Genomic DNA, 27,350 nt, shown 5'->3' on the forward strand with positions numbered 1-27,350 from the left:
AAATCAAACCAAACCGCATCGAAAACCAGATGAACATGAAATTGGCTCAAAACCCAGGCTGAAGCCGAACGAAACCGATAAGAAACTGAAAGTAGTCCAAAAAAGTTCATTGAAAAAACAAATTTTGCATAGCTTTGTATACATTTGTATGGAAAATCGACTCCAAATTGGGCAAAAAAGCAAAACCAATCCGATTACAAATTGATATAAAAAACCGAAGACAAACCGAAACCAAACCACACCAAAATAGAAACCAAATTGAAATCGAAATTTCCTTATAGGTTTCGATTTCATCATTCCCACATTGAAATTGACTCAAACTAGACAAAAACTGAGTGGATAGACCTGTTGACATCCCTAGATAGTGCACCAAAGTGCTGGGTCAGTTGCCAGCTTGGAGTGTCTAATGTGCAAACTGCAAAATTATCAAACTACCCTCACCTCCCCTTTTTGTTATGGGAGATTGCTTGGGCAAGAAACTGTGGCGGTGGAGCGTGGACTTAAACAGTGGTTGTGTCACGTCACTTGCCTGCATTTTTCTGTATGTTCTACTTTTTTTTTTTTTTTTGGTACTAAGAGAAATTTATTGATAACTCACTCATGGGAGAGGGAAATATTACAAAGATCATAAAACAAGGCTAAGGAAGCGAAAGGTGGAGGAGAATGATTCCAAACAATCGAATATCTGTGTGAAGAACCAAATGAAGCAAAACGGTTAGCTACAGAATTAGCTTGACAAAAAGCATGCCTAAACAGCACAACACTAAAGCTTTGGCTGAGATTAAGACAATATAAAATGATGTGTGAAATTCTCCAAGGGATGGAGTTGCTGTTGCCATTGAGAATGTTGATCACCGATAAAAAATCACTCTCAATCAGAATATGAGAAAAGTTCTTGGAGCGAGCAATTTGAAGTGCTATTCTAATAGCAAGTGTTTCAGAAATGTAAGCATAAGTAATTCCCAAAAAATCTGCAAACTCACATAAGAAATTTCCGCTGTGATCTCTAAAAACTCCACTTGAACCTGATAAACCAGAAGCACCCAAAGAAGACCCATCCATGTTGATCTTGATAAACAGATAAGGTAGATCCCATGCAATGTGCCGTAAGACCATAGAATAATTGCTCCTTGTGTTAGGAATATGATTAAAAGCCAAAGGTTGACTTTTTCTAATGACAACATCTATGTTTACAGAAGCTCGATTGCGAATCAATTCATTGTAACTGAGCCATATTTGCCATAGGAGTTGCGCCATATAGGCAAGCATTCTCTGTTTGCTATGGTGTGGAGATTTCAAAGAGAAAATATGCCCAATCCATTCACTCATAGTCCTACCCTCGACTCATATCATCTTGCTGTATCCTCTACATTAAGGCTTCAATATCATTTAAAAAAAAAAAAAATCCAACTTCTTGACCCACGTGTCACATCATACCAACTTAATCATGACCTACCCAAAATCTCTCTTGCGAATTGCTCTAGATGATACCCAAATTGAGCAACAAACGACAATGAGATTCATTTTTCTTTTACAGTGAGATCTCAATTAACAAGCATTAGTGTGGAGATTTCAAAGAGAAAATATGCCCAATCCATTCACTCATAGTCCTACCCTCACCTCAGATCATCTTGCCGTATGCTCTACATAAAGGCTTCATTATCATTAAAAGAAAAAAAAAAAAATAAATAAATTCCAACTTCTTGACCCACGTGTCACATCATACCAACTCAATCAAGACCTATATGACAATGGGATCGATTTTCATTGGAAAAATTACATGATTACCCACTTTTGGGTTTCCCTTTACAAAATTACTCACAAAAAATTTTGGTTAACAAAAATACCTAAAATTGGGTTTGGGTTTATAAAACTACTCACCCAAAGTTTCAATTAACAAAACTACCCAAAATCAGGTTTGGATTTACAAAACTATCCAAAATAGTGAGTCTTCATCTTCCACATATAATCATGTATTTTTTTAAACTTTTAGTGGGTAGTTTTGTAAACCCAAACTCAATTTTGAGTATTTTTGTTAACTTAAACTTTAAGTGGGTAATTTTGTAAAGGAAACCCATAAGTGGGTAATCAAGTAATTTTTCCATTTTCTTTTAGCGTGAGATCTCAATTAACCCGACCAATTGGATAGACCGAAACCTATCTAATCCGGATCAGTTCGTCTTGACCTGATCAGTGATTATTAACGTCTATCCACTTTCTTTTTTTGATCAAGCCCTCGTACGACAAGCGTGCTTCCGCAACACTAATGGGCGATAGTGGGACATGCTAAGACTTGAACTCACAACTAGCCAACTCGAGCAGTGATGGATTAAGGGCATTTTCACCACTAGGCTACCAACCCCATTGGTACGTCTACCCCCTTTCAACACCATTGGAATGCTTTACATATTTTTTTTTCCTTTTGGGTTGGGGGGGGGGGGGTTTGAGACTTGAGAGGGGATTGATATTGATTTGAATGACTCAATCTTCCTTGTCCCTTGACCACGATGGGATGAAAATCGTTCCAATCGGATTTTAATGAAGATTGTCAATGATTCCAACAAAAGTTATCTATATATTTTTTTTTGGGTAATGACCAACAAAAGTTATCTTAAATCTTTCAAATGCGTGGATTAGCATCCTCGATGCTAAAAAAAATGGGCAAAATATACATATGCTTTGTATGTGGAATGAAATCTCTCACATCAAATCAATGGAGCACATGAAGGAGTGCAATACTTTTTCAATACAAATGACCCACATATAAGGCTCCGTTTGGTTGTAATGGGAATTTAAAGGAAAGGGAAGTAAAATTTTCATAATTTAAAAGGATATATATTTATAATCATTACCCCATATGATTATATAAGCTACTTAATTTTTTTAACTATATTTAATAATGATATATTTTACATGTAATTTTTTTATTTTACATATTATAACAAAGGATTGTGGATGCAAAGTAAAGCAAAATTTTATAACAAAATATGGAATGATTTGAAGTTATATTAAAGTCACATGGGTAATGATTACATAAATTTTCTTTTTAGTATGAAAATTTTACTTTCCTTCTCTTTAATTCCCTTTACAACCAAACATAGCCTAAGGAAAGAAAGAGAATGAAAGAGAGTGCTTGATAGTAACTGCTTGTGATTCATTTTCCCCTAAACACAATTCACAAAGTCTCTCCCTCCTTCAAATTAATGGACTAGAGAAGCAAGTTAATCATTTTTATTTTCTTAGCAAAACAACCATTTCAACTCATCTTTATTATAACAGTATTGAAAGGGTATCAAAAGTTTCAAATGGATTGTTATCGAGGAAGGAATCCATTTGATTATACATCTAGTTGTGCAACCTGAAAGGGGAATTATATTTTCAATTATGCACTTCTTTTCAATTATTTTTCAGAAGTTCTATCCTCTAATGGATGTAAAAGCTTTATTTCACCGTTTGGTTAGCTTTGAGCAATGTAAATTGAGGTTTACTAATCCACAAATTAGTGAAATGTCCAAAATATAAATATTTCAGCACTTCTTTACCATAACAGAGGGACACATATTTGGTAATGTTCATTATTTCATAACCTATACTTAGGGAGTAGTCAAGATTGGGATCCCTGATTTGACACATATTTCGGTGAAGTAGTCAAGATTGGTATCCCTGATTTGACACATCTTTCGGTGAGGGCCAAATCAAAGACCGCGACTCTGTCTTTCTTTTCAATTGCCAATAGAAACAAACTTAGAAACAGTCACGACTGTTTATATTCTTTCTCACTCCCACTTTGCCTGAAAAATGTGGTAATTCTATCAGTCATCTCTCTCCAACTGTTCAACATCTACGTTCCCACATGAGCCATCTTTTACTATCGTTGGAACCAGAGCAAACCTGTTTTTGATGCATGATCCATATGGGCTGCAATGAATGAGAATATTGTTGCAGAATCTAAAAAATTTGGCAGTTCTTGACAAGTTTTTTGGTTTTGATTTCCTATTGCTCCAACAAGAGGGATCTAATATAATTCGTTTCATGTCTGACTACGCATTGGCTTTGATCGAAAAAGGGGAAGTGGGCTTGGAGTTTTGGAGATATATCGATGGATCATCAAACATCTGACGTGGAAGGCACAATAGAAGAAGTAGAACAACCGGTGTTAATAGGCAAATAGGAGGAGTATTTTGGCCATTTTAGAATAGCAAGGACAAGGAAGGGATAAGCGTTGGTTTTTGGGTCATATTAATATGGGTGATTGGACCTATGGTGGTTCATCTCACTTAAAAAAATAGACCCAACACACCTATTATGTTCGTGAGTGCTGGGTCTACTGCAGCCTTAGAGTGTTCAAAGTCCAAACTGCAAAATTACCACCCCCACAAAAAAAAAGACACCAACTCTTGTTGTTGAATACTCCTTGGGCAAGAAAATGTGGTGAACGGATCAGGTTAACGTACGTGAATGTTCTCGTACGTCTCTGATTCATGGATTTAAAATCTATTAAATGAAGAGAGAGAAAATTGAATCTAAATCTAAGGATCGGGGTCATTTTCATACGTAAACGTGATCCACTTTTAAAAACTGTGGCGGCTCTCATGCGTTTTTGCGTATATTCTATATAGAGGCATCACTATCATTTAAAAAAAAAAAAAAATTGAAATTCCAACTCCTTGACCCATGTGTCACATCGTACCAACTTAATCAAGACCTACCCGAAATCTCTCTTGGCATTGCTCTTGATGATTCCCCAAGACAAACGTCAAATGACAATGAGAAAACAACGTTGAATTCAGATAATAAAATGGGATCGGTCCAGCTGGATTGTCCTGATTGAATCTTTATCTGTCAAGACCCATCCCTTATCTATCCATTACTAAGCTATAAGAGTAAAATGGTCTTTTTCTATTCTAAAGAGTAAATCAGTGCGATTCAATCAAATATCAACCAATATCGATCCAGTGATCGATCCCAGTTTTAAAACCTTAATTGGAACACTTTGACAGGGTGAATTTGAAGTTTTTTCCCCTGTGGGCATAAGAAAGCAGTAAATAAAGAGTATTTCAACAAGCCAACCCACGTGAGTAGCATGGGTGAGCAACGTACTTAGGAAATGGCTACCCACTCCCTCCCTTCCTATTTGAGAGAAAGAGAGAGAGTTAGTGCTTTGAATCATCCATTGAAGTAGAGATGGAGATCATTCCTTCTATATATATGTAGACTTGGAAAGTCAGGTTGCTAGTAGCTGAGAGAGAGGAAAATAGTGGTTTAGAGAACCCAATTATATTACCCATGCCATCATCCATGGCCATTAGCTACTACTTCCTTTTCCTTCTTTTTCCATCTGTTCTTCGCTTGTTTCTCGATGACTGTTCAGATCGGAAAGTCGAGGCCTATGGATTCAAAGAAATGACTCAGAATTTTCAATCCCAGAGTCATGTCGTTTCACTCAGTTCCTTGATGCCGGCCCAAGTTTGTTCTACTCCAGCCCAAGGTGATTTCTCTTTAACTCTTTAAGTTTGTGTTTGTACGGGTGGAATTTCACTACTTTCTAGGTTACGAAAAAGAAAAAGGTTTCAATCTCTGTTCAATCAACATACTCTTAACATGTAGTGTCTGAATTAGCAACCCCAAGGCCCAAAGTTGTCCACTTGTTCAAGAAACCAACCTTTCCCTATTCTATAATTTTCAGCCCCATCTTACCCAAAAAAAATTCAATCCTATAGGCATTTGGGTGCTAGCTAGAAAAATATTTTCATTGGAAAGAGGATTATTTTCATCCATTTTTATAGGCATTTAGTCAAATCAATATATCAAGTGTTCTTCGCAAATGAACCCCTTAAAACATTAGAAATTTTTAATTTTCTTCTCTAACTTTAGAGTTGCTTATCATTCCTTAATCCTTCTCTCAAGGATGATTTCATCTTTATAGAGCAAACTACTACCAGTAGTTCACGCTCTTTCACAATCCCTAACATAATCTCTACTCCTTAATTATGTGGGTTCATATACACATCATGAGACACTATCTCCCGTACGTTTATTGGCTTAACATGAGGAATATCAATACATGCGAATAGTAGTAACTTATAGATCCGTCCCTTATCCTTCTTTTTTCTTTTTTCTTTTGAGGGGGAGAGGGGGTTTGATAGGAAAGTGGATGATGGGTTCTTAAATTGTTCTCATATTTTAGGTCGTTGGCTTGTTATCTCATCTTTTATTAGGTGAGATGGATCCATCCGCATATTGACGATCTAGTTTTTTTTTTTTTTTTTTTTTTTTTTTTTTTTTTTTTGAGCCTTAAATTGGGCACTATTAGTTCTTAAATGAAATATGACTGACATTTTTCAAATCCATGCCATTGTAATTTTGCACCAATATACATAGGGTTGCGAATCATCCAATAAGAGGTATTTAATGAGGAGAGAGATTGTGGGATCCACGAGTGAGATGTGAGGAACATGCACAAGCATATGCATATTGATATTATACTATTCATTTTCCTAGTATTAAAATTGTGGACCATACAATTAAGATAGGAACTAATTGGCATACGTCTATCATCACATAATAGTTGGTTTGACCAGGCAAGGATTCGGCTCCTCTCTTAGCACCGATTGCTCAAGTCTTGCCCATATCAATCTGGGTAAACGGCACATGGTGAGGTGATGATCCAACTATTCATGATATCTCGTTCTTCATGCCTTTATTAATGCCTCATTTTTCGTGCTTTTCTCAAATTGTTGATCATCGCCTCGTCATGTATCACTCACCTAGGTAGCCATGGGCCGAGTTGGAGGATAAGCGCTAAGAAAAGGAGCCCGATCCGTCAGAAAAACCCTCTACTTGGCAATGATAGGTTAATAGGCATCAAATAAACTTTTGCACATTACATTTTTTTTTGGGAAAAGGCTGCACATGCTGCCCGGGTGATAAACATGTGGCACTTTATCTCTCTCCTCTTTGAAAATACTATCTGATAAACTCTCTCTCTCTCCCTCTCTTTCAAAAAAAAAAAAAAAAAATAGATTGACAAAGGCTATACGTTCAATTAATGCTCTCAGGTTCAGACATCTTGAGCAGGGGAGAACTGCAAGTAACTCACAAGCATGGGCCTTGCTCACCACTGAAAGAAGCGAATAAAAAAATTCCTAGTCTTACCCAGATTCTCATGGACGATCGATCTCGAATCAAGTTCATCCATTCAAAAATCTCAAACCAAGACCTAGTAACAAATTTTGCTTCAAAAATTCCTGCCAACTCTGGCTACTCCCTCGGCACTGAAAACTTTGTTGTCAGGATTGGACTTGGAACACCGATGCAAAATTTGACATTAATCCTCGATACCGGTAGTGATCTCACTTGGGTCCAATGCCAACCGTGTGTGGCCAATTGTTATTTGCAACAAGATCCCCTCTTCAACCCTTCTGCATCCTCCACCTATTCTAACATCACATGTAACTCCCATGCGTGTGCCCAACTGCAACAATCCACAGGCAACTCGCGGTCATGTAACACCACATGTATATACCAGATTGCATATGGTGACGGATCGTCGTACTCTGAAGGCTACTTTGCAACCGATACACTAACATTATCAGATTTATCTTCCTCTGATAATGTCTTCCCCAAATTCGAATTCGGTTGTGGTGAGAACAACCAAGGCCAATTTGGTTCTGCAGATGGATTACTAGGCCTCGGCCGCAATCAGGTCTCTATGGTATCACAGACTGCTCAAAAGTACAGAAAGCTTTTCTCCTATTGCCTTCCATCCACAAGGAGCTCCACTGGTTTTCTTGCATTCGGTAGCCAAGTGGGTGATCATGATCACCATTCTTCTTCTTCTTCTAGTGCTCCTCAATACACTCCACTACTAATAGATTCCAACATCCCGTCTTTCTATTTCATAACTATGATGGGTATAAGTGTTGGAGGGAAGAATTTATCTATCCCACAATCAGTTTTTACAACTTCAGGAACCATTATAGACTCTGGCACTGTCATCACTCGGTTGCCACCAGCAGCCTATTCCGCCCTTCGGTCAGCATTTCGTCAAGCGATGTCTGAGTATCCCGTGTATTCGATCGAGTATACCTATGTAATGCTGGACACATGCTATAACTTAAATGGATATGATACCATAACAATACCAACCATAGTGTTGCATTTTGCCGGAGGTGTAAACTTGTCTATTGATCAATCTGGGATTCTAATTCAAGCAAACAAAACTCATTATTGCTTGGCTTTTGCTGGAAACAATGCTGGTAACGATTTGGGGATCCTTGGAAATCTGCAACAACGGGGAATTGAGGTGATTTATAACGTGACAGGAGGAAAGCTGGGATTTGGGACAAGCGCTTGCAGTACTGAAACAGCCGTTTCTACTCCCCCTCCAATGACTGCCCCTGCCCCTGCCCCTGCCCCCCATCCAATGGAAACACAAGCCCTTTGTACTTCCATAAACATAATATTGCCACAACAGTTGATTTGATTAATTAATGTAGACATGTACATGTAGTTTGATCATGAATGAAAAATATTTTATTTTAAGACTTAATTAAAAAAAAAGAAAAAAAGAAAAGAAATAGATATCCATTGCATATTTTCTGATTCCGGTATTGATACCTAAAGCTGTTGCCATTTATAGTTGGAAAATTGTGGATTGAATTTGTAGGAAGTAGGTGGCTCCATGGTTATGGTGTGTAGAAGACTATATTTCATAGGCAAGTTGTTAAACACACGACTTTGTAAATTATTTAGGGTAATTTACAGTGCCACCTTTGGAGAATGCCAGTATTATAGGAACATCTCATTTCTTTCACCAATTAGACTCAGACTCCCTATCGTCAGTCTCTGTCAAGTGATGCTATGAAATGACACTTTAGCCCTTATGAATAAAACACCCTTATCTTATTATCCCAAAAATACCCCTCTCTTCACTTGGAAATTTTTTTTCCTTCTTAATAAGTTCCAACAAGATTGAAGATGCAGAGTTTGAGCATGTCACTTAATTTGGAGGGAAGTAAGGGGTGAGTGGACAATTACAAATTCCAAATGATTCTCACTGGAAAAACCAAAAACCAAAAACCAGATCCCATGACAAGTTTGACACTAATACAGACAACAAATACTACTGCACTAAAGTAAAAATCTTCGTAAAGATTCACCAAACACCATCAGCATAAGCGATATTCATCGAGATCTACCTTAATTCGGAGAGGAAAAGCACAAACTTCATTGTAGAAAATTAAGAACGTCATCCTCCATCACAAAATAAGAACACAACATAGAGCAACAAATCAACTATTTGGCAGAAACTTGCAAAAGTTGTAGTGAAACTAAATAGAAGAAGGGAACTCCAAATTGTTTTCCGAGACCACCCAAGAAACGATCCCCTTCTGTAGGTTTCAGAGAAGTAGGGGATTCCGCCTACTGCTATGTGAAGAAGGCTTTCTCTTCGGCGATGTTCATCATATGAAAGCTACACAGCTACACGTTACCTTCTTCCTCTTTAGTTCCAAAAATGTATTTTTACTGTGATCAGCAACTCCCAAGCCAGAAGATGCATTCAACTGCAATCCAAAATCTGATTCATAAATAATTACTCCAATTTAGGGGCAAGAACATAATAACCCTAATTGCTCAACAAAAGACAGTTACTTGTGATGCAATAGAGAGATGACCACAAAATAATATAGGAACATCAATTAAAGAACATATTGTTTAGAAGCAGACCTAAGACTTAAACATAAGGAAATTTCTTTCATAAACAAAACTTTAAAATCTCCACTTCAGAAAATAAACTTTTGCAGCTTAAGAGACCAGGAAAAAAAAATGGGAGGGGAGTGGATGAAGTAGGATCTTTACCATATGTTTCGTCATCTTATTCCTGCGTTGTGTCTGTGGCGTCTCCATCGTCTCAATTGTAGAGAAGAACTTCTACCCTCTGCTAATTTTTAAATGTCTAGATACTAGAATCTCTATTCCATGGAAAACCTAGATCAATCGATATTCTGCTACATCTAATAATCTTTGAATTGTTGTTGTGTTTTCTGGAATTTTGAGGTTTACTAAAAGTAGATCTGATTTTTCAACCAAAAAAAAAAAAAAAAAACCGAGATGACTACAAGGGGGTTTGCAGCCGCTGTAGCCCAAGGGGGTTTACAGTTTCTGCTTGGGCAAGAAATTGTGGTGAACGGATTAGGTTCATGTACGAGAATATTCTCGTACATCTATGGTCCGTAGATTTAGAATCTATTAAATGAAAAGAGAGAAAATTGATTCTAAATCCACGGACCAGGGTCGTTCTCGTACGTGAACGTGATCCACTCTCAGAAATTATGACGGTGGAGCATGTCACTCCCACGCGTTTTTGCCGTATATTCTACATAAAGGCATCACTGTCATTTTATTTTATTTTTTTTTAATTCTAACTCCTTGACCCAAGTGTCACATTATACCAACTTAATCAAGGCCTACCCGAAATCTCCCTTGGGCATTGCTCACCAAACGTCAAATGACAATGAGAAAACAGCGTTGAATTCAGATAATAAAATGGGATCGGTCCAGGAACTCAGGATTGCCCTGATTGGATCGTTATCTGTCAAGACTCATCCCTTATCTATCCACTACCAAGCAATAAGAGTAAAATGGATCGAAACGCTAATTTTTTGCAATAAGAGTAAAATGGATCGAAACGCTAATTTATTATTATTATTTTTTATTTTTATTTTTATTTTTTATTTTTTATTTTTTTTAAGAGTAAATCAGTGCGATTCAATCAAATATCAACCAATATTGATCCAGGGATCGATCCTAGTTTTAAAACCTTAATTGGAACACTTTGACAGGGTGAGTTTGAAGTTTTTTCCCCCGTGGGGCATAAGAAAGCAGTAAGCAAAGAGTAATTCAACAAGCCAACTCAAGGGGGTAGCGTTGGTAAGCAACGGACTTGGTACGAGTCGCGAATTTGAATGTTCTAAGTTCAATCCCCACTATGCACACCTTGGGCAACTCACACGGGATATTTAATGCTCTTCACTATTTTCAGTAAAAGTTGAATGGTTCTCATTCAAATCCAATACCCATTTTTAGCAAAAAAAACAAGATTTCACTTTCTTATGGAAATGGCTACCCACTCCCTCCCTTCCTTCCTATTTGAGAGAGAGAGAGAGAGAGAGAGAGAGAGAGAGTTATTGCTTTGAATCTTCCGTTAAAGTAGAGATGGAGATCATTCGTTCTATATTTGTAGACTTTGAAAGTCAGGTTGCTAGTAGCTGAGAGAGAGGAAAATAGTGGTTTAGAGAACCCAATTATATTACCCATGCCATCATCCATGGCCATTAGCTACTACTTCCTTTTCCTTCTTTTTCCATCTGTTCTTCGCTTGTTTTTCGATGACTGTTCAGATCGGAAGGTCGAGGCCTATGGATTCAAAGAAATGACTGAGAATTTTCAATCCCAGAGTCATGTCGTTTCACTCAGTTCCTTGATGCCGGCCCAAGTTTGCTCTACTCCAACCCAAGGTGATTTCTCTTTAACTCTTTAAGTTTGTGTTTGTACGGGTGGAATTTCACTACTTTCTAGGTTACGAAAAAGAAAAAGGTTTCAATCTCTGTTCAATCAACATACTCTTAACGTCTGAATTAGCAACCCCAAGGCCCAAAGTTGTCCACTTGTTCAAGAAACCAACCTTTCCCTATTCTATAATTTTCAGCCCCATCGTACCCAAAAAAAATTCAATCCTGTAGGCATTTGGGTGCTAGCTAGAAAAATATTTTCATTGGAAAGAGGATTATTTTCATCCATTTTTATAGGCATTTAGTCAAATCAATATATCAAGTGTTCTTCGCAAATGAACCCCTTAAAACATTAGAAATTTATAATTTTCTTCTCTAACTTTAGAGTTGCTTATCATTCCTTAATCCTTCTCTCAAGGATGATTTCATCTTTATAGAGCAAACTACTACCAGTAGTTCACTCTCTTTCACAATCTCTAACATAATCTCTACTCCTTAACTATGTGGGTTCATATACACATCATGAGACACTACCTCCCGTACGTTTATTGGCTTAACATGAGAAATATCAATACATGCGAATAGTAGTAACTTATAGATCCGTCCCTTATCCTTCTATTTTCTTTTTTCTTTTGAGGGGGAGAGGGGGTTTGATAGGAAGGTGGATGATGGGTTCTTAAATTGTTGTCTCATATTTTAGGTCATTGGCTTCTTATCTCATCTTTTATCAGGCGAGATGGATCCATCCACTTATTGACGATCTAGTTAAATTTTATTTTATTTATTTATTTATTATTATTTTTTGAGCCTTAAATTGGGCACTATTAGTTCTTATATGAAATATGACTGACATGTTTCAAATCCATGCCATCATAATTTTGCACCAATAGACATAGGGTCACGAATCATCCAATAAGAGGTATTTAATGAGGAGAGAGATTGTGGGATCCACTAGTGAGATGTGATGAACATGCACAAGAATATGCATATTGATATTATACTATTCCTTTTCTTAGTATTAAAATTGTGGACCATACAATTAAGATAGGAACTAATTGGCATACTTTATCATCATATAATAGTTGGTTTGACCAGGGAAGGATTCGGATCCTCTCTTTAGCCTATTGCTTAGGTCTTGCCCATATCTACCTGGGTGAGTGACACGTGGCAAGATGATGATCCAATGGTTCATGATGCCTCGTTCTTCGAGCCTTTATCAATGTCTTGTTTTCCGTACCTTTCTCAAACCATTGGATCATTGCCTCATCATATGTTGTTCGCCTAGGTAACCATGGACCGACCTGGGCTATGAGCGCTAAGAAAAGGAGTTAGATCCATTAGGAAAACCCTCTACTTGGCAATGATAGGTTAATAGGCATCAAATAAACTATTGCATCAAATATGTAAGTTTGCTTCCTTCGCCGCCTAAATCCGATCTACCTTGTTCCTGGTAAGAAATGGTATTAGAGCCAAGTTGAAAATGTGCCAAAGTCGTAAAGACCATTTAGTCTGTAGTGTTTCACCCTTGTTATATAGACCTACACCCAAGTCATATCGACTTACACCCAAGTCGTACTCAGCCGTGTTACAGTGGATAGGTGTTTAAAGGTGTAATAGTATTGACAATAGGCGGGATTGACAGTAGAATATATCGATCGAAACCTTTATCGACTCGAACCTCTAAACAATGGCTTCATACTTTAGGTCCAGTTCAAGGAGGTCATCATCCTCTGAGGCTAGCACATCCGGAAGGACTTATGACCCAATCCAAAATTCTGAAGAAATGGTATCAAAGCCAAGTTGTAAAGGTGCCAAAGTCGTAAAGACCATTTAGTTGACAGTGTTTCACCCTTGTCATATAGACCTAAACCCAAGTCGTACTTAGCCGTGTTGCCGTGGATAGGCGTTTGAAGGCGTCATAGTATTGATAGTAGGCGGGATTGACAGTAGGATATATTGACCAAAACCTTTATTGACTCGAATCTCTAAACAATGGCTTCATACTTTAGGTCTAGTTCAAGGAGATCATCATCCTCTGAGGCTAGCACATCCGGAAGGACTTATGACCCAATCCACAATTCCGAAGAAGAGGTTTTCAGAAATTTAGAAGTTGCCATTAATAATTATACAATCCCTAAAATACCTGAATCTGAGTTATACCATAAATGAACTTTCGCTTTTCACAGTGACTACGTCATAAAGACAAGTGAAAACACCCATACTCTTACCTCTGATCAAGAACAAATCCAACTCTTGACTAGCTCTTAAATCCAGAGGCATAAAGAACGTGGATTTAAGTTTATCCACATCAGATTAGTCCAAGTTGCTTTGAAACCCTTAGCACTGCTAGGGTTAAACAACGTGGTTTTTACTGCCATTAGAGATGCTCGAATGCTTGATTTTAATGAATCTCTAATGGGCTTAGTTGAAACCAGTCTCTGTGAAGGACCAATTTATTTTCAGTGCAGACCCAATCTACCCATGTCCTTAACAGATCCAAATATTCTTAATGGTGCTGTTATTTCCTTAAAAACTTATGGATACAATATAGCTCTGGGAACTCAGAATCTCACAGTTATTTATCGTATCTATTATAAGGTAATGACTACCGTCAACCCTAATGCTAAGGTTATAGATCCTCGTGGTCAAATTGTTTGTTTCCAGGCTAATTCTAACCGGTCTCAGATCTTTGTACCCCGGTGTATTAGATGGTCGGAAATTAATCTTCTGTGGCTCAATCTCAGCCACCCATTAGGACTTTTTTGTCTTGCATCACCCAACTTCCATCTGGTGATGTAGAAATCACTTTTGATCGTAGACTCGATAATGCTCATAGATCTACTTCTTCTGTGATTTCTTCTTCTTTTGAATATCCAACGTTTCAAGCACTTTCTCGTGCTTCAACGTCTAGAGTTAAGAATGAGAATTTTGACAGGATAATAAATCTTCAGGGTACAAATCGTACACCTTGTCAGGTTAATCAACTTGTCTATGGTTCTCTTCAAAGAGAACCTCCTCAGGCTAATAATCAGCCTCTTATTGATCCTATTGATATGAAAAATAGGTCTTCATCACCAACACTCTCTGATATGCAAGCACCCGGTACTCGTATGCTTCATATCGCTGAAGAAACCTTCCAAATCAATAAGAGATTCCTTATCCAGGAATATAAGTCCGCTAGGAATACTGAAAAAAGAAGGATTTTTGAAGAACATTATTCAAATTCTGAGTGGTAAGAGCTTCATGAAAAATGAGTCTCTTATGTGAAAACTCATTAGCTAAATCTCCCATTCTTCCAATGGTTAAAAATCTACCTTATGGAGAAAACCCCTAATCCCCCATAGGTGAATACCCTAAAAAAGATATCAACCACTTATGTCACAAAAGAAAGAATAGAAATTGAGACTGTTCATCCTCATTTTCAAGCCTTAAATGTAGGCACTAATCAGATGGCTGTTCCCTCAAAACATCTAGTAACACTTCATCTATATTGACTGAATTTCATCTTAGTCAAGTTGTTGAGCAAAACAACTATACTAACTTATATCTTCAGTCTATAGGAAGTCAAACGGATCGCATTGAGACAATTGTAGACTCCTTAAAGGCCTTCACTCCATCTAATTCTCATGCTAAAATTGAGCATACCCATAAGGCCACTTGGCCAGCCTCTGCTTCTCAACCTAGAAGTAACCAAAAGCCAGCCCCTGCTTCTCAACCAATGAGCAACCAATCTATCATTTTTAAACCTCCTCCAGTTTTGGATTTCCTAATTAAAAGGACCGAGTCCACTATTTTTGATGAAATCGTTACTCGTCTCGGTCAACTTTAGGTTTCTGAGGACAAAGAAAAACAGGCCATGACTCTTTCTCTAGCAAAACCTTTTGATTTAAAAATTGAGATTGTTGAGAAAGAATTCTAGTCCATGCTACCTCAACAGGTAGCAGTTCCTGAGTCAATACCTCAACTTAATCAAGTCATGAGGAAAGCTCGAAAAGTTATGCCTACTGCTCTGACAAATTATTATTACCCTCGATCTTCTCCTGTAGACCTACAATTTAACGTTGAAGGAGAACCTGCTAATTTTTTGATTGATGGTAATATAATTATGGAGTGCAATATTGATGGTTTATCTGAATATCAAATCATCAATCTTCTCAAGCAGATGCTTATGTATGCCACAATGGCTAAATTAAATCAAGCCTCTGACTCTGATGTTGCTAAAATGATAGCAATTGGATTTTCTGGCCAACTTCGCTGTTGGTGGAATTTTTATCTGTCTGAAGATGTTAGACACCAAATCATAAATGCTATGACCAGTGTTCCGCAACAGCAAACTGAACAACTTGCTGATGGTAATTTTGCCTAACGAACTGTTTATGTCAATCAGGAAGATGCGGTTAACACCTTGATTTATACTATAACTCTTCATTTTGTTAAACCAGTAGAAATTTTAGCTGATCAAACAAGAGAACAATTAATGAATCTCCGTTGTCCTACACTATCTCGTTATAGATGGTATAGAGACGTATTTTTTGCTAAAGTCTTTACTAGAGATGACTATAACAACTCTATATGGAAAGAAAAATTCATCTCTGATCTACCTCCTCTATTTGCTCAAAAGGTAAGGTATAGACTTGAAGAAAAGCATAACGACACTATTCCCTTCAAGCACTATACCTATGGGGAATTAGCTATTGAAGTATGTAATGAAAGTCTTCAACTCTATACAGACCTCAAGCTCAAAAAACAACTGTCTAAAGAGAGACAAGCTGGATTCAAAGAACTTGGAGATTTCTATGAACAATTTGGATTTGAGAAGATTCTTCTTCTAGGATCAAAGAAGACTCATAGAAAGCTCTCTAAGTTTTCTAAGCCTAAATATCAGGCTAAACATCATAAATCTAAGCCTAAGCGCTTCTTTAAGAAACGCTTTTCTAAATCTTATCCTCAAAACACTTTTCCTCCTAACAAACTTCCTGTTTGCTATAAATGTGAAAAAGTAGGACACTATAAGAATAATTGTTGAACTAAGGCTCGAATCAATGCCTTAGAAATTGATGATTCTCAGAAGTAAAATCTTGAAAAGGTCTTGCTATACAGCTTGACCCACCCTGAGTCTAACACTGAGTCCGACTCAGATAAAGATATTGCTCAACTTGAGTTCGAAAGTGATTCTCCCGAGTTTAAATCCCAGACTCCCCATTATAGCTATGATCCTTACTAGGCTATGCTAAAAGGAAATGACTTAATGGTTCTATCAACCGAAGAGTCATTCCTCTTGAAGGCAATTGACAAAGTCACCGATCCTATAACTAAGGCTCAACTTTTACATGAGTATATTACTTTAGTTAAGGATAATACTTGGTCTAGCCCTATTCCTGCAATTAAACCTGCAGTTCAAGATTATAGTTTCAAAACTATAATCAATCGGGCTAAGGCTACCTCCCAAACTCATGAACCTACTATTCAGGAATTTTGTAAAGATCTTAATGAAGTCAAAAATGAAGTTAAGAGTCTTAAATAGAGAATGCAGACTCTTGAACTTTATAATGAACAACAATTAATTGAGCCAGACTCTGAAGAAGAAGCTTCCTTCAAGGATCTACTAGCAACTCAAAACATAGTAGCTAGTACCTCTGCAACCACTGCTGCAGTTTCTTCAAAAGACACTCAAGTCTTAACAATTCAACAGGTTCAAATTCATCGATGGCATATAATGATTAATCGAGAGTTTAGCCTAAAAACCATCATCTTAATTGATTCATGTGTAGATATTAATTGTATCAACGAAGGACTTGTACCTTCGTAATACTTTGAGAAGACCACTCAGAAATTGGTTACTGCTGACGGATATAGAATGCAGGTTGAGTATAAGCTCCCATCTGTTTCTATCTGTAACAATGGACACTGCCTGAAGACTCCTTTTATTATGGTAAAAGGACTTTCTCAATTTGTACTTCTAGACACTCCATTCTTATCCCAATTGTACCCATTACAGATTGACACAGTCGATCTTCATTCGGTGGTTAATAATCACCCTATAACTTTTCACTTCATCAAACCTCCTAAGGTTCATATAGTGAATGGAATCCGGACTCCAATACAGTCCAAAGAAAAATTTATATGCTCTTTATCTACTGAAATTCAATAAAAGAGCATTCATAATAAAATTGATGACCCTATCTTTCAAGTTAGAGTTCAAAAATTTCAAGCTCAACTTGAAAAGGAAGTTTGTTCTAAAATCCCTACTGCATTTTGGTCTAGGAAAACTCATATTGTTACTCTTCCATATGAAGACAACTTTTCGAAAACCAAATTCCCACCAAAGCTTGGACAACTCAAATGCCTGATCATTTAAGGGAAACATATCAGAAGGAGATTTCTGAACTCCTTGCTAAAGGTCTTATTAGACCAAGTAAATCTCCCTGGAGTTGCACTGCATTTTATATGAACAATAATGCTGAAATTGAAAGAGGTGCAACCAGAGTTGTTATCAACTATAAACCTTTAAATAAGGTTTTTAAATGGATTCGATACCTTATCCCTAATAAGAGGGATCTTCTCAATAGATTAAACGCTTCCAGCATATTTTCTAAATTTGATATGAAATCAGGGTATTGACAAATTTAGATAGCAGAACAAGACAGGTATAAGACAACTTTTGTTGTCCCATTCAGCCAGTACAAATGGAATGTTATGCCTTTCGGTCTCAAAAATGCTCCATCTGAATTTTAGAATATTATGAATCAAATTCTTAATCAGTATTCACAGTTTATAATTGTGTATATTGATGATGTCCTTATTTACTCGTAGGATATTTTTTAATATTGGAAACATTTAAATCTTTTTTTCTCTGTTATTCGTCAAGTAGGACTTGTTGTCTCTGCCAAAAAGATAAATTTATTTCAACCCAAAGGTCGCTTCTTGGGACATTACATTTCATTTGGTTCAATCATTCCTATAGAACGAGCTATTCATTTTATTGATAAATTTCCTGATGAGATAATAGATAAGACTCAACTCCAAAGGTTTCTTAGTAGCCTAAATTACATTGCTGAATTCTATAAGGATTTAGCAAAGAATGCCAAACCTTTGTTTAACAAGTTAAAATCACAACCTGAACCTTGGACAACTGTACATACTGACTCTGTTTGCAAAATTAAGCTTAAAGCTACGGAACTTCTGTGCCTAAGTTTAGCACGACCAGATTGTTATAAAATTGTTGAGACTGATGCATCTGAATTCGGATACGGAGGTATTCTGAAGCAAAAATGTCCTAACCTTCCCAAAGAAGTTTTAGTATGTTTTACTTCTGGTACTTGGAATTCCACTCAACAAAAGTATTCAACAATAAAGAAGGAGATTTTTTCACTAGTTTTTTGTATAACTAAATTTGAAAGTGATCTTCTTAACCAATAATTTTTGGTTCGAGTGGACTGCAAAGCGGCTAAAGATGTCATAAAAAATGATGTAAAAATTTTGGCTTCAAAACATATCTTTGCTCGATGGCAGTCACTTCTTTCCGTTTTATATTTTGACATTGAATTCATTAAAGGTGATACTAACAATATACCTGATTTCTTAACTTGAGAATTCTTGCGGGGCTCCTAAGCAGAAGACGATCATCCCTGCCTAACAAAATAAAGACGTTGCCTCATCATCCTCTAGGCAACTTGAAGAAAATCCCTCTCCTATTTCATCTCAGTCCCCATCTCCTGTATCAACCTTAAAGGCTATCAATAACTCTCTCTTCATAGAAACAAACTTTATCCTAGTTATGCCCATTAAAACAATCCACCTCTGTCACACTCCTTCTAAAATTGCAACCATCTACCTTTGTGACCATATTCATCCATCCACTGGTGATAAAACCCGATATTTCTATGAAAGAATACTAGAAGAAACTCAAAGTACTCAAATTCAGCACTACTATAGAAGTGCTCATGTTAGGGCTTATTCAAAACTCAATATTATTAACATCATAAGAGATCGCGAATGGGGATCTTCACCCTCATTCAGACGTAAATTTCATGATGTCATCGGCCTTAAGCTTAGGTCATTTGATTATGTAGATTATGTCAAAGCTTGGGACATGATATTCTTATATCAGAATGATCATGAAACCCATTCTTGGTTCGTGAAGTTCAGACTTCAATGCACTTTATTAGGTGTGCTGAACTGGTTTCTCCAATGGTTCTACTCATAGGGACCACCTCCATTAGAGTTCCTCCCAACAACTCTTCAGTAGTTAGTCACCAAGTTTAAAGAATTCAATCAACCTCTAGACTCCTGGGCTCTCTTTGTCCAATTCTTTATATTATACGAAGTACCCTGGATTCTCCAATGGAAATACCAGATGACTACTGATGAATTTGAAGAATGGAACTACGTTCCCCATTTAGAATGTCACATTTCGGTTAAATGGTGGAAAAAATTTGACATTTCCCAATTAACTGGTTCAAGATTTGTGCCTAAAAGAGGCATTGGTGTGGATCTGTCCCGTGCACCTTTGCCATCAACGGCTACCCAGACGCCCTTCTATAATATGTTTCAAGCTGCTCGACGTCGTCTTCCATTTTTGTCTGATGAACAGATCCATGAGCGTATTCTTATGGTAATTGGGTTTAATCTTCAATCCGATAATCCTGCCCCGTCCTCATCCTCTTCCTCAACTCTTCTTCCTTCGGATGATGGCAGTCAATGAGCTCAACGGCTTGATTACTATGGCCTACAAAAAAAAAAAAAACCCGAGGAGGGAAAAGAGGTCTCTCTGCACCTTGACCCAGTGCCGTGTTAATCAGACACATCAATCTGATTTTTGCCAGATGTCAAGCATTCACATCTAGTGCCACTCTTGTCAGACTGACGTCTTGGCATGCATCACGCAGCACTATAAGCGCATTATAGTGAGTGTCACGGGTGGACACTTTAATAATTCACCTAATAGAGACTCTTCTGGAAAACTGCACCATCTCATGTGGAATGCCAGAGAATCTCATTCGTGGCTTAATATCAGTCACACACTTGGACTAAAGACAATAGAACTTTTGGTTGAAGCTTATAAGCTTCCGACAACGACCCCACACCTTATTAGGTGTACCTCACTTGTGACATGAACACCTTATCTTCTTGCTGTTCTTGTGTCACATCCGGTTGGTTTTGATGCCTATTCAACGTCATCTCCATCAAGGCCGATCAGTATCTCCCAACCAAATTGAAGAAAAATTTGGTGTCCGCCATCTATAAAAGGGGACTCTCCATCCTTGGAAGACACCACGAAAAATTTACTAGTCATAGAATTTTCTTCTTTGTGTTTGTAAAAATCTTGTGAGAGTTTGTCTGTAATTTACTTTTGAGAGAATTTTGTAAAATTAAGAATGCTTAAAGTCTGTGTGCTATCTACAAATTTCCGTATACAAGTCTCTAATCAGAAGAGCTCATATGTAAGTTTGCCTTTCTTATTATTTCATTTCTCATGTATTATGTTTGCAATTAGAAAGTTAAAAGAACAGATTGCTTTGTTAGATAATTTGTTAGATATTTCTTCATATATTGAATTTTATTTGTTTTATTATGCCCAAGATCTTATCTACTTTTCCCAGCTTTTGAACGAAGAAACCATTAATCTTGCTGAAATCTAATCTAAGAAAAGACAAATCTTTTACTTGATTGCTTCCTTCGCCACCTAAATCCGATCTCCCTTGTTCCTGGTAAGAAATGGTATTAGAGCCAAGTTGAAAAGGTACCAAAGTCGTAAAGACCATTTAGTTGGTAGTGTTTCACCCTTGTCATATAGATTTACACCCAAGTCGTACTCAGCCTTGTTGTCGTAGACAGACGTTTAAAGGCGTAATAGTATTGACAGTATCATTGGTTAAGAAGATCATTTCTTTACGACTTTTGCACATTACATTTTTTTGGGGAAAAGACTGCACATGCTGCCTACAGGGTGATAAACATGTGTCACTCTATCTCTCTCCTCTTTGAAAATATAATATGATAAACTCTCTCTCTTCCTCTCTTAAAAAAAATAAAATTAACAAAGGCTATACGTTAATGCTTTCAGGTTTAGAAATCTTAAGCAGGGGAGAACTGCAAGTAACTCACAAGCATGGGCCTTGCTCACCACTGAAAGAAGGGAATGAAAAAATTCCTAGTCTTCCCCCGATTCTCATGGACGATCGATCTCGAATCAAGTTCATCCATTCAAAAATCTTAAACCAAGACCCAGTAACAGATTTTGCTGTAAAAATTCCTGCCGACTCTGGCGACTCCCTCGTCACTGGAAACTTTGTTGTCAGGATTGGACTTGGAACACCGATGCAAAATTTGACATTAGTCCTCGATACCTGTAGTGATCTCACTTGGGTCCAGTGCCAACCGTGTGTGGCCAAATGTTATTCGCAACAAGATCCTCTCTTCAACCCTTCTGCATCCTCCACCTATTCTAACATCACATGTCGCTCCCATGCTTGTGCCCAACTGCAACTAGCCACTGGCAACTCGCGGTCATGTAGCACCACATGTATATACCAGATTGCATATGCTGACGGATCGTACTCTTAAGGCTAATTTGCAACCGATACACTAACATTATCAGATTTATCTTACTCTGATAATGTCTTCCCCAAATTCGAATTCGGGTGTGGTGAGAACAACCAAGGCCAATTTGGTTCTGCAGATGGATTACTAGGCCTCGGCCGCAATCAGGTCTCTATGGTATCACAGACTGCTCAAAAGTGCAGAAAGCATTTCTCCTATTGTCTTCCATCCACAAGGAGCTTCATTGGTTTTCTTGCATTCGTTAGCCAAGTTGGTGATCATGATCACCATTCTTCTTCTCCTAGTGTTCCTCAATACACTCCACTACCTATAGATTCCAACAACCCGTCTTTCTATTTCATAACTATGATGGGTATAAGTGTTGGAGGGAAGAATTTATCTATCCCGCAATCAGTTTTTACAACTTCAGGAACCATTATAGACTTTGGCACTGTCATCACTCGGTTGCCACCAGCAGCCTATTCCACCCTTCGGTCAGCATTTCGTCAAGCGATGTATGAGTATCCCGTGTATTCGATCGAGTATCCCTATGCAATACTGGACACATGCTATAACTTAAATGGATATGATACCGCAACAATACCAGCCATAGTGTTGCATTTTGCCAGAGGTGCTAACTTGTCTATTGATCAATCTGGGATTCTAATTCAAGCAGACATAACTCATTATTGCTTGGCTTTTGCTGGAAACAATGCTAGTACCGATTTGGGGATCCTTGGAAATATGCAACAGCAAGGAATCGAGGTGATTTATAACGTGACAGGAGGAAAGCTGGGATTTGGGACAAGCGCTTGCAGTACTGAAACAGCAGTTTCTACTCCCCCTCCAATGACTGCCCCTGCCCCTGCCCCTGCCTCTGCCTCTGCCTCTACCCTTGCCCCTACCCAAGCCCCTGCCCCCCATCCAATGGAAACACAAGCCCTTTGTGCTTCCATAAACATAATATTGCCACAACAGTTGATTTGATTAATTAATGTAGACATGTACATGTAGTTTAATCATGAATGAAAAATATTTTATTTTAAGACTTAATTTAAAAAAAAAAAGAAAAGAAAAGAAATAGATATCCATTGCATATTGGCTGATTCCGGTACTGATACCTAAAGCTGTTGCCATTTATAGTTGGAAAGTTGTGGATTGAATTTGTAGGAAGTAGGTGGCTCCATGGTTATGGCGTGTAGAAGACTATATTTCATAGGCAAGTTGTTAAACACACGACTTTGTAAATTATTTAGGGTAATTTACAGCGCATGCCAGTATTATAGGAACACCTCATTTCTTTCACTAAATTAGACTCAGACCCCCTATCGTCAGTCTCTGTCAAGTGATGCTATGAAATGACACTTTAACCCTTATGAATAAAACACCCTTATCATATTATCCCAAAAATACCCCTCTTCACTTGGAATTTTCTTTTCCTTCTTAATAAGTTCCGACAAGATTGAAAATGCAGAGTTTGAACATGTCACTTAATCTGGAGGGAAGTAAGGGGTGAGTGGACAATTACAAATTCCAAATGATTCCCACCGGAAAAATTAGAAACCAGATCCCATGACAAGTTTGACACTAATACAGACAACAAATACTGCACTAAAGCAAAAATCTTCGAAAAGATTCACCAAACACCATCAACATAAGCAGCAAATAACCACGACATTCATCGAGATCTACCTTAATTCGGAGAGGAAAAGCACAAACTTCATTGTAGAGCGACAAATCACAAAGTAAGAACACAACATAGAGCGGCAAATCAACTATTTAGAAGAAACTTGCAAAAGTTGTAGTGAAACTAAATAGAAGAAGGGAACTCCAAATTGTTTTCCGAGACCACCCAAGAAACGATCCCTTCTATAGGTTTTAGTGAGCCTACTGCTCTGTGAAGAAGGCTTTCTCTTCGACGGTGTTCATCATATGGGAGCTACACAACTACACGTTACCTTCTTCCTCTTTAGTTCCCAAAATGTAATTTTACTGTGATCAGCAACTCCCAGGCCAGAAGATGCATTTAACTACAAACCAAAATCTGATCCATAAATACTTACTCCAATTTAGGGGCAAGAACATAATAACCCTAATTGCATCTTGCAGCTCAACAAAAGATAGTAGTTACTTGTGATGCAACAGAGAGATTACCACAAAATAATCTAGGAACATCAATTAAAGAACATATTGTTCAGAAGCAGACCTAAGACTTAAAAATAAGCAAATTTCTTTCATAAACAAAACTTTAAAATCTCCACTTCAGAAAATAAACTTTTGCGGCTTAAGAGACCAGGAAAAAAAAATGGGAGGGGAGTTGGATGAAGTAGGATCTTTACCATATGTTTCGTCATCTTCTTCCTGCGTTGTGGGTGTGGCGTCTCCACCATCTCAGTTGCAGAGAAGAACTACTACCCTTTGCTATTTTTTTAAATGTCTAGATACCAGAATCTCTATTCCATGGAAAACCCAGATCAACCGATATTTTGCTGCATCTAATCATCTTTGAGTTGTTGTTGTGTTTTCTGGAATTTTGAGGTTTTTACTAAAAGTAGATCTGATTTTTCAACCCAAAAAAAAAAAAAAAAAAATTCGGGATGCCTACAAGGGGTTTCGTAGCCGCCGTAGTCCGAAGGGGGTTCACAGCCGCCGATCTGAAAAGCCTTGGAGAATGTTCTTTCGCCGTAGTCGCCGTCGCCGGAAGGGTTGTGGTAAATCGATTTGGGACTACAAGTAATGAGGGTAATTTCAGTACTTCATTATTTTTAAGGGAAAAATGATATTTAGAAAAAAAATGAACTGTTGATGTCAACATTTTTGGTATATTCTGTAACAGTGACTGACAGTAGGGGGTTTGAGTTTAATTTTGTGAAAGAGAGTGGGTGTTCCTATAATACTGACATTCTTCAGGGGGTGGTGTTGTAAATTAACTAGCAATTGTTAGATTGCTATAGGTGAGGTTACCAAGATTTCTTAATTACCTGTGAAATCTAAAAATAATGGTAAATATCTGTAATGAAGAGTATTTTGTCATTATATTTAATTCCAGTAAGGTTAAACTTATATATTAGAGTTTTACCCCACTTAAACTAAATACATTTGAGCATAACAGAAGTAACAAACTATGTAACGGAATGTGAGCTGGACAAAGTTATGCATGGGGTTGTGTTAGTGTGTGTGACTTGCTGATGAGGTGTATCGATAACAAGTCCCCTCAAGCTCAGTGGTGGGGAATCGATGATGAGCTTGGTTCTTAAGTAGCCAAAACGTTGATGGGACAACCCTTTAGTGAAAATATCAGCAAGCTAGTCCACAGTTGACACATACCGGATTTGAAGCTATTTGAAAGCAATCATATCTCGAACAAAATGAAAGTCAATCTCTATGTGTATAGTCCTAGCATGGAACACCTAATTGGCTGTGAGGTATGTTTCCCCAATGTTATCACACCAAATAACTGTGGAGGTAGAAACAAAAATACCAAGCTCCGGCAGAAGAGAACGCAACCAGACAATCTCTGGCAATAGAGGCAACAACCCGATATTCCGCCTCAGTCGAAGAGCGGGAAACTGTCTTTTGTTCGCGTGCTGACCAGAAATTAGATATTTTCCAAAGAAGACGCAATAGTCCACGGTGGATTTCCGATCAATCGGATAGCCAACCCTATCGCATCTGAGTATAAATGCTAGAAGAGAGACATTAAAACTAGGTGCAAAATGTAACCCATCCGTAGGAGTATGTTTGATGTACCGGAGAATCCTCTTCACTGCAATGTAGTGAACATCTGTTGGACTGTGTATGAACTGTGCTGCATGATTGACAACATGACTAATATCGGGATTGGTTATGGTTAGATAATGTAAAGCCCCAACTACTCGACGATAGTTGGTGCCATCAGATAATGGAGACCCTTCCACAACAGAGAGTTGTGTACCAGCAGTAATGGTTGTGCTAATAGGCTTTGCATGTTCCAGATTGGAACTCTTCAGAAGATCTTTCATATACTTCTTTTGACTAAGAAATAGACCATCAGAACTCCTCAAGATCTCAATACCCAAAAAATAGCTCAACCGTCCCAAATCCTTAAGAGAAAAGGTGGCTGCCAAATGTCGAACAAGTGTGGAAATAGCAGTCACTATTACCAGTTAGCAACAAGTGGTCAACATAGATTAGAAGAATCATAACATCAGTACCCTTTCGAAAAATGAACAAGGAGGTGTATGTTTTTTAAGCAGTGAAACCATAAAGAAGAAGGACGCTATTGAGAAGAATTCAACCATGCGCGTGGGGCTTGGTTAAGGCCATAAAGGGGCTTTCGAAGACAACAAACATGGGTTGGATTACGGGTGAAATAGAAATGGGTTGGGCTGGGTTGGGTCGGGTTGACCCTAGCTGGTCTTCTTAGTGGAATCATATTTCAATACAACATGATGCAATGACATTATGAGTTGAGTTAAATCTTAGCCACAATGGAAGTTCAGGTTGAGAATTGTTGCCAAATCTTCAAATGGGCCAAGTCCAACCCAAAATATTAGGCACGTGGAGTTGTTTCCTGTTAATATGTGCAATAATAATAATAATAATAATAATAATAATAATAATAATAAAACATTTTCAATTCTAAATTTCAATAATTTCATTTCCTACAATAGAGAACTCAAAAGTGAATACAAATTCCAATGTAAGAGAGAAAAAGACTTGTTCTTTAGTTGAAAGTTTAAGAAATTAAAGTCCAACGTTCCATGCCATCAAGAAAACACCATAACCAGCCATGAAATCAGATGGTCCAAATATATATCCATATAATGACCTATCAAAAGAAAAGAAAAGAAAAGAAAAAAGAAGAAGAAGAAGAAGAAGGAGAAATGAGATAGCAAAATAATAAATAACCAAAGCAAATGCAGAATTAAAAATTCTCATACAAATTAACAAAAACAACAAAAGTCTGTTTCTCTTGATACCTGATAAATAGGGAGCAAGGGTTTAAAAATACATTATATAGTGTAGGTGAGAGAACATTATTAGTTAAACACAATGACAATCATGGTTAGACTTAGGGCGAGTTAGGGTCGGGCTAGGTTTTCTATGCCTCAACCCAGCCCCAGCCCAACCCACACAGGGTTGGGTTGGGTTGGGCAGAGTTGGCCATCATAGTCGGGTTAGACAGTGTTCGGGCTCAGGGCGGGTTCGGATCATCAGGGCTAAACTTACACCCCTAGGTTGGATGCTCTTGGTCGACAAATCCTGGTGGCTGATCCATGAAGACAGTCTCCTCAAGTTCTCCATACAAAAATG

General features: G+C 37.6%; 2 protein-coding genes, 1 long non-coding RNA gene and 1 pseudogene across 3 annotated transcripts; 2 read left to right on the top strand and 2 right to left on the bottom strand.

Moving 5' to 3' along the window:
- Window positions 1–594: 594 nt before the first annotated feature.
- LOC122064825 lies at window positions 595–1,257 on the bottom strand. Its single transcript, XM_042628611.1, has one exon. The coding sequence runs from the start codon at window positions 1,255–1,257 to the stop codon at window positions 595–597; it is 663 nt and encodes a 220-aa protein (XP_042484545.1).
- A 3,806-nt stretch (window positions 1,258–5,063) lies between these two features.
- Window positions 5,064–8,520, top strand: LOC122059049 (aspartyl protease family protein At5g10770-like). Its single transcript, XM_042621757.1, has 2 exons — window positions 5,064–5,488; window positions 7,059–8,520. The coding sequence occupies exons 1-2, from the start codon at window positions 5,287–5,289 to the stop codon at window positions 8,483–8,485; spliced, it is 1,629 nt and encodes a 542-aa protein (XP_042477691.1). The 5' UTR covers window positions 5,064–5,286; the 3' UTR covers window positions 8,486–8,520.
- Window positions 8,521–9,113: 593 nt separating this feature from the next.
- LOC122059149 lies at window positions 9,114–10,264 on the bottom strand. Its single transcript, XR_006133994.1, has 2 exons — window positions 9,862–10,264; window positions 9,114–9,566 (listed from the first exon to the last, which is right to left on the bottom strand). It is a non-coding gene; the product is annotated as an uncharacterized LOC122059149 (long non-coding RNA).
- A 960-nt stretch (window positions 10,265–11,224) lies between these two features.
- LOC122059139 lies at window positions 11,225–23,108 on the top strand (annotated as a pseudogene).
- Window positions 23,109–27,350: the final 4,242 nt, after the last annotated feature.

The sequence above is a fragment of the Macadamia integrifolia genome, chromosome 2 (genome assembly GCF_013358625.1).
Source record: "Macadamia integrifolia cultivar HAES 741 chromosome 2, SCU_Mint_v3, whole genome shotgun sequence".
NCBI lineage: Eukaryota > Viridiplantae > Streptophyta > Magnoliopsida > Proteales > Proteaceae > Macadamia > Macadamia integrifolia.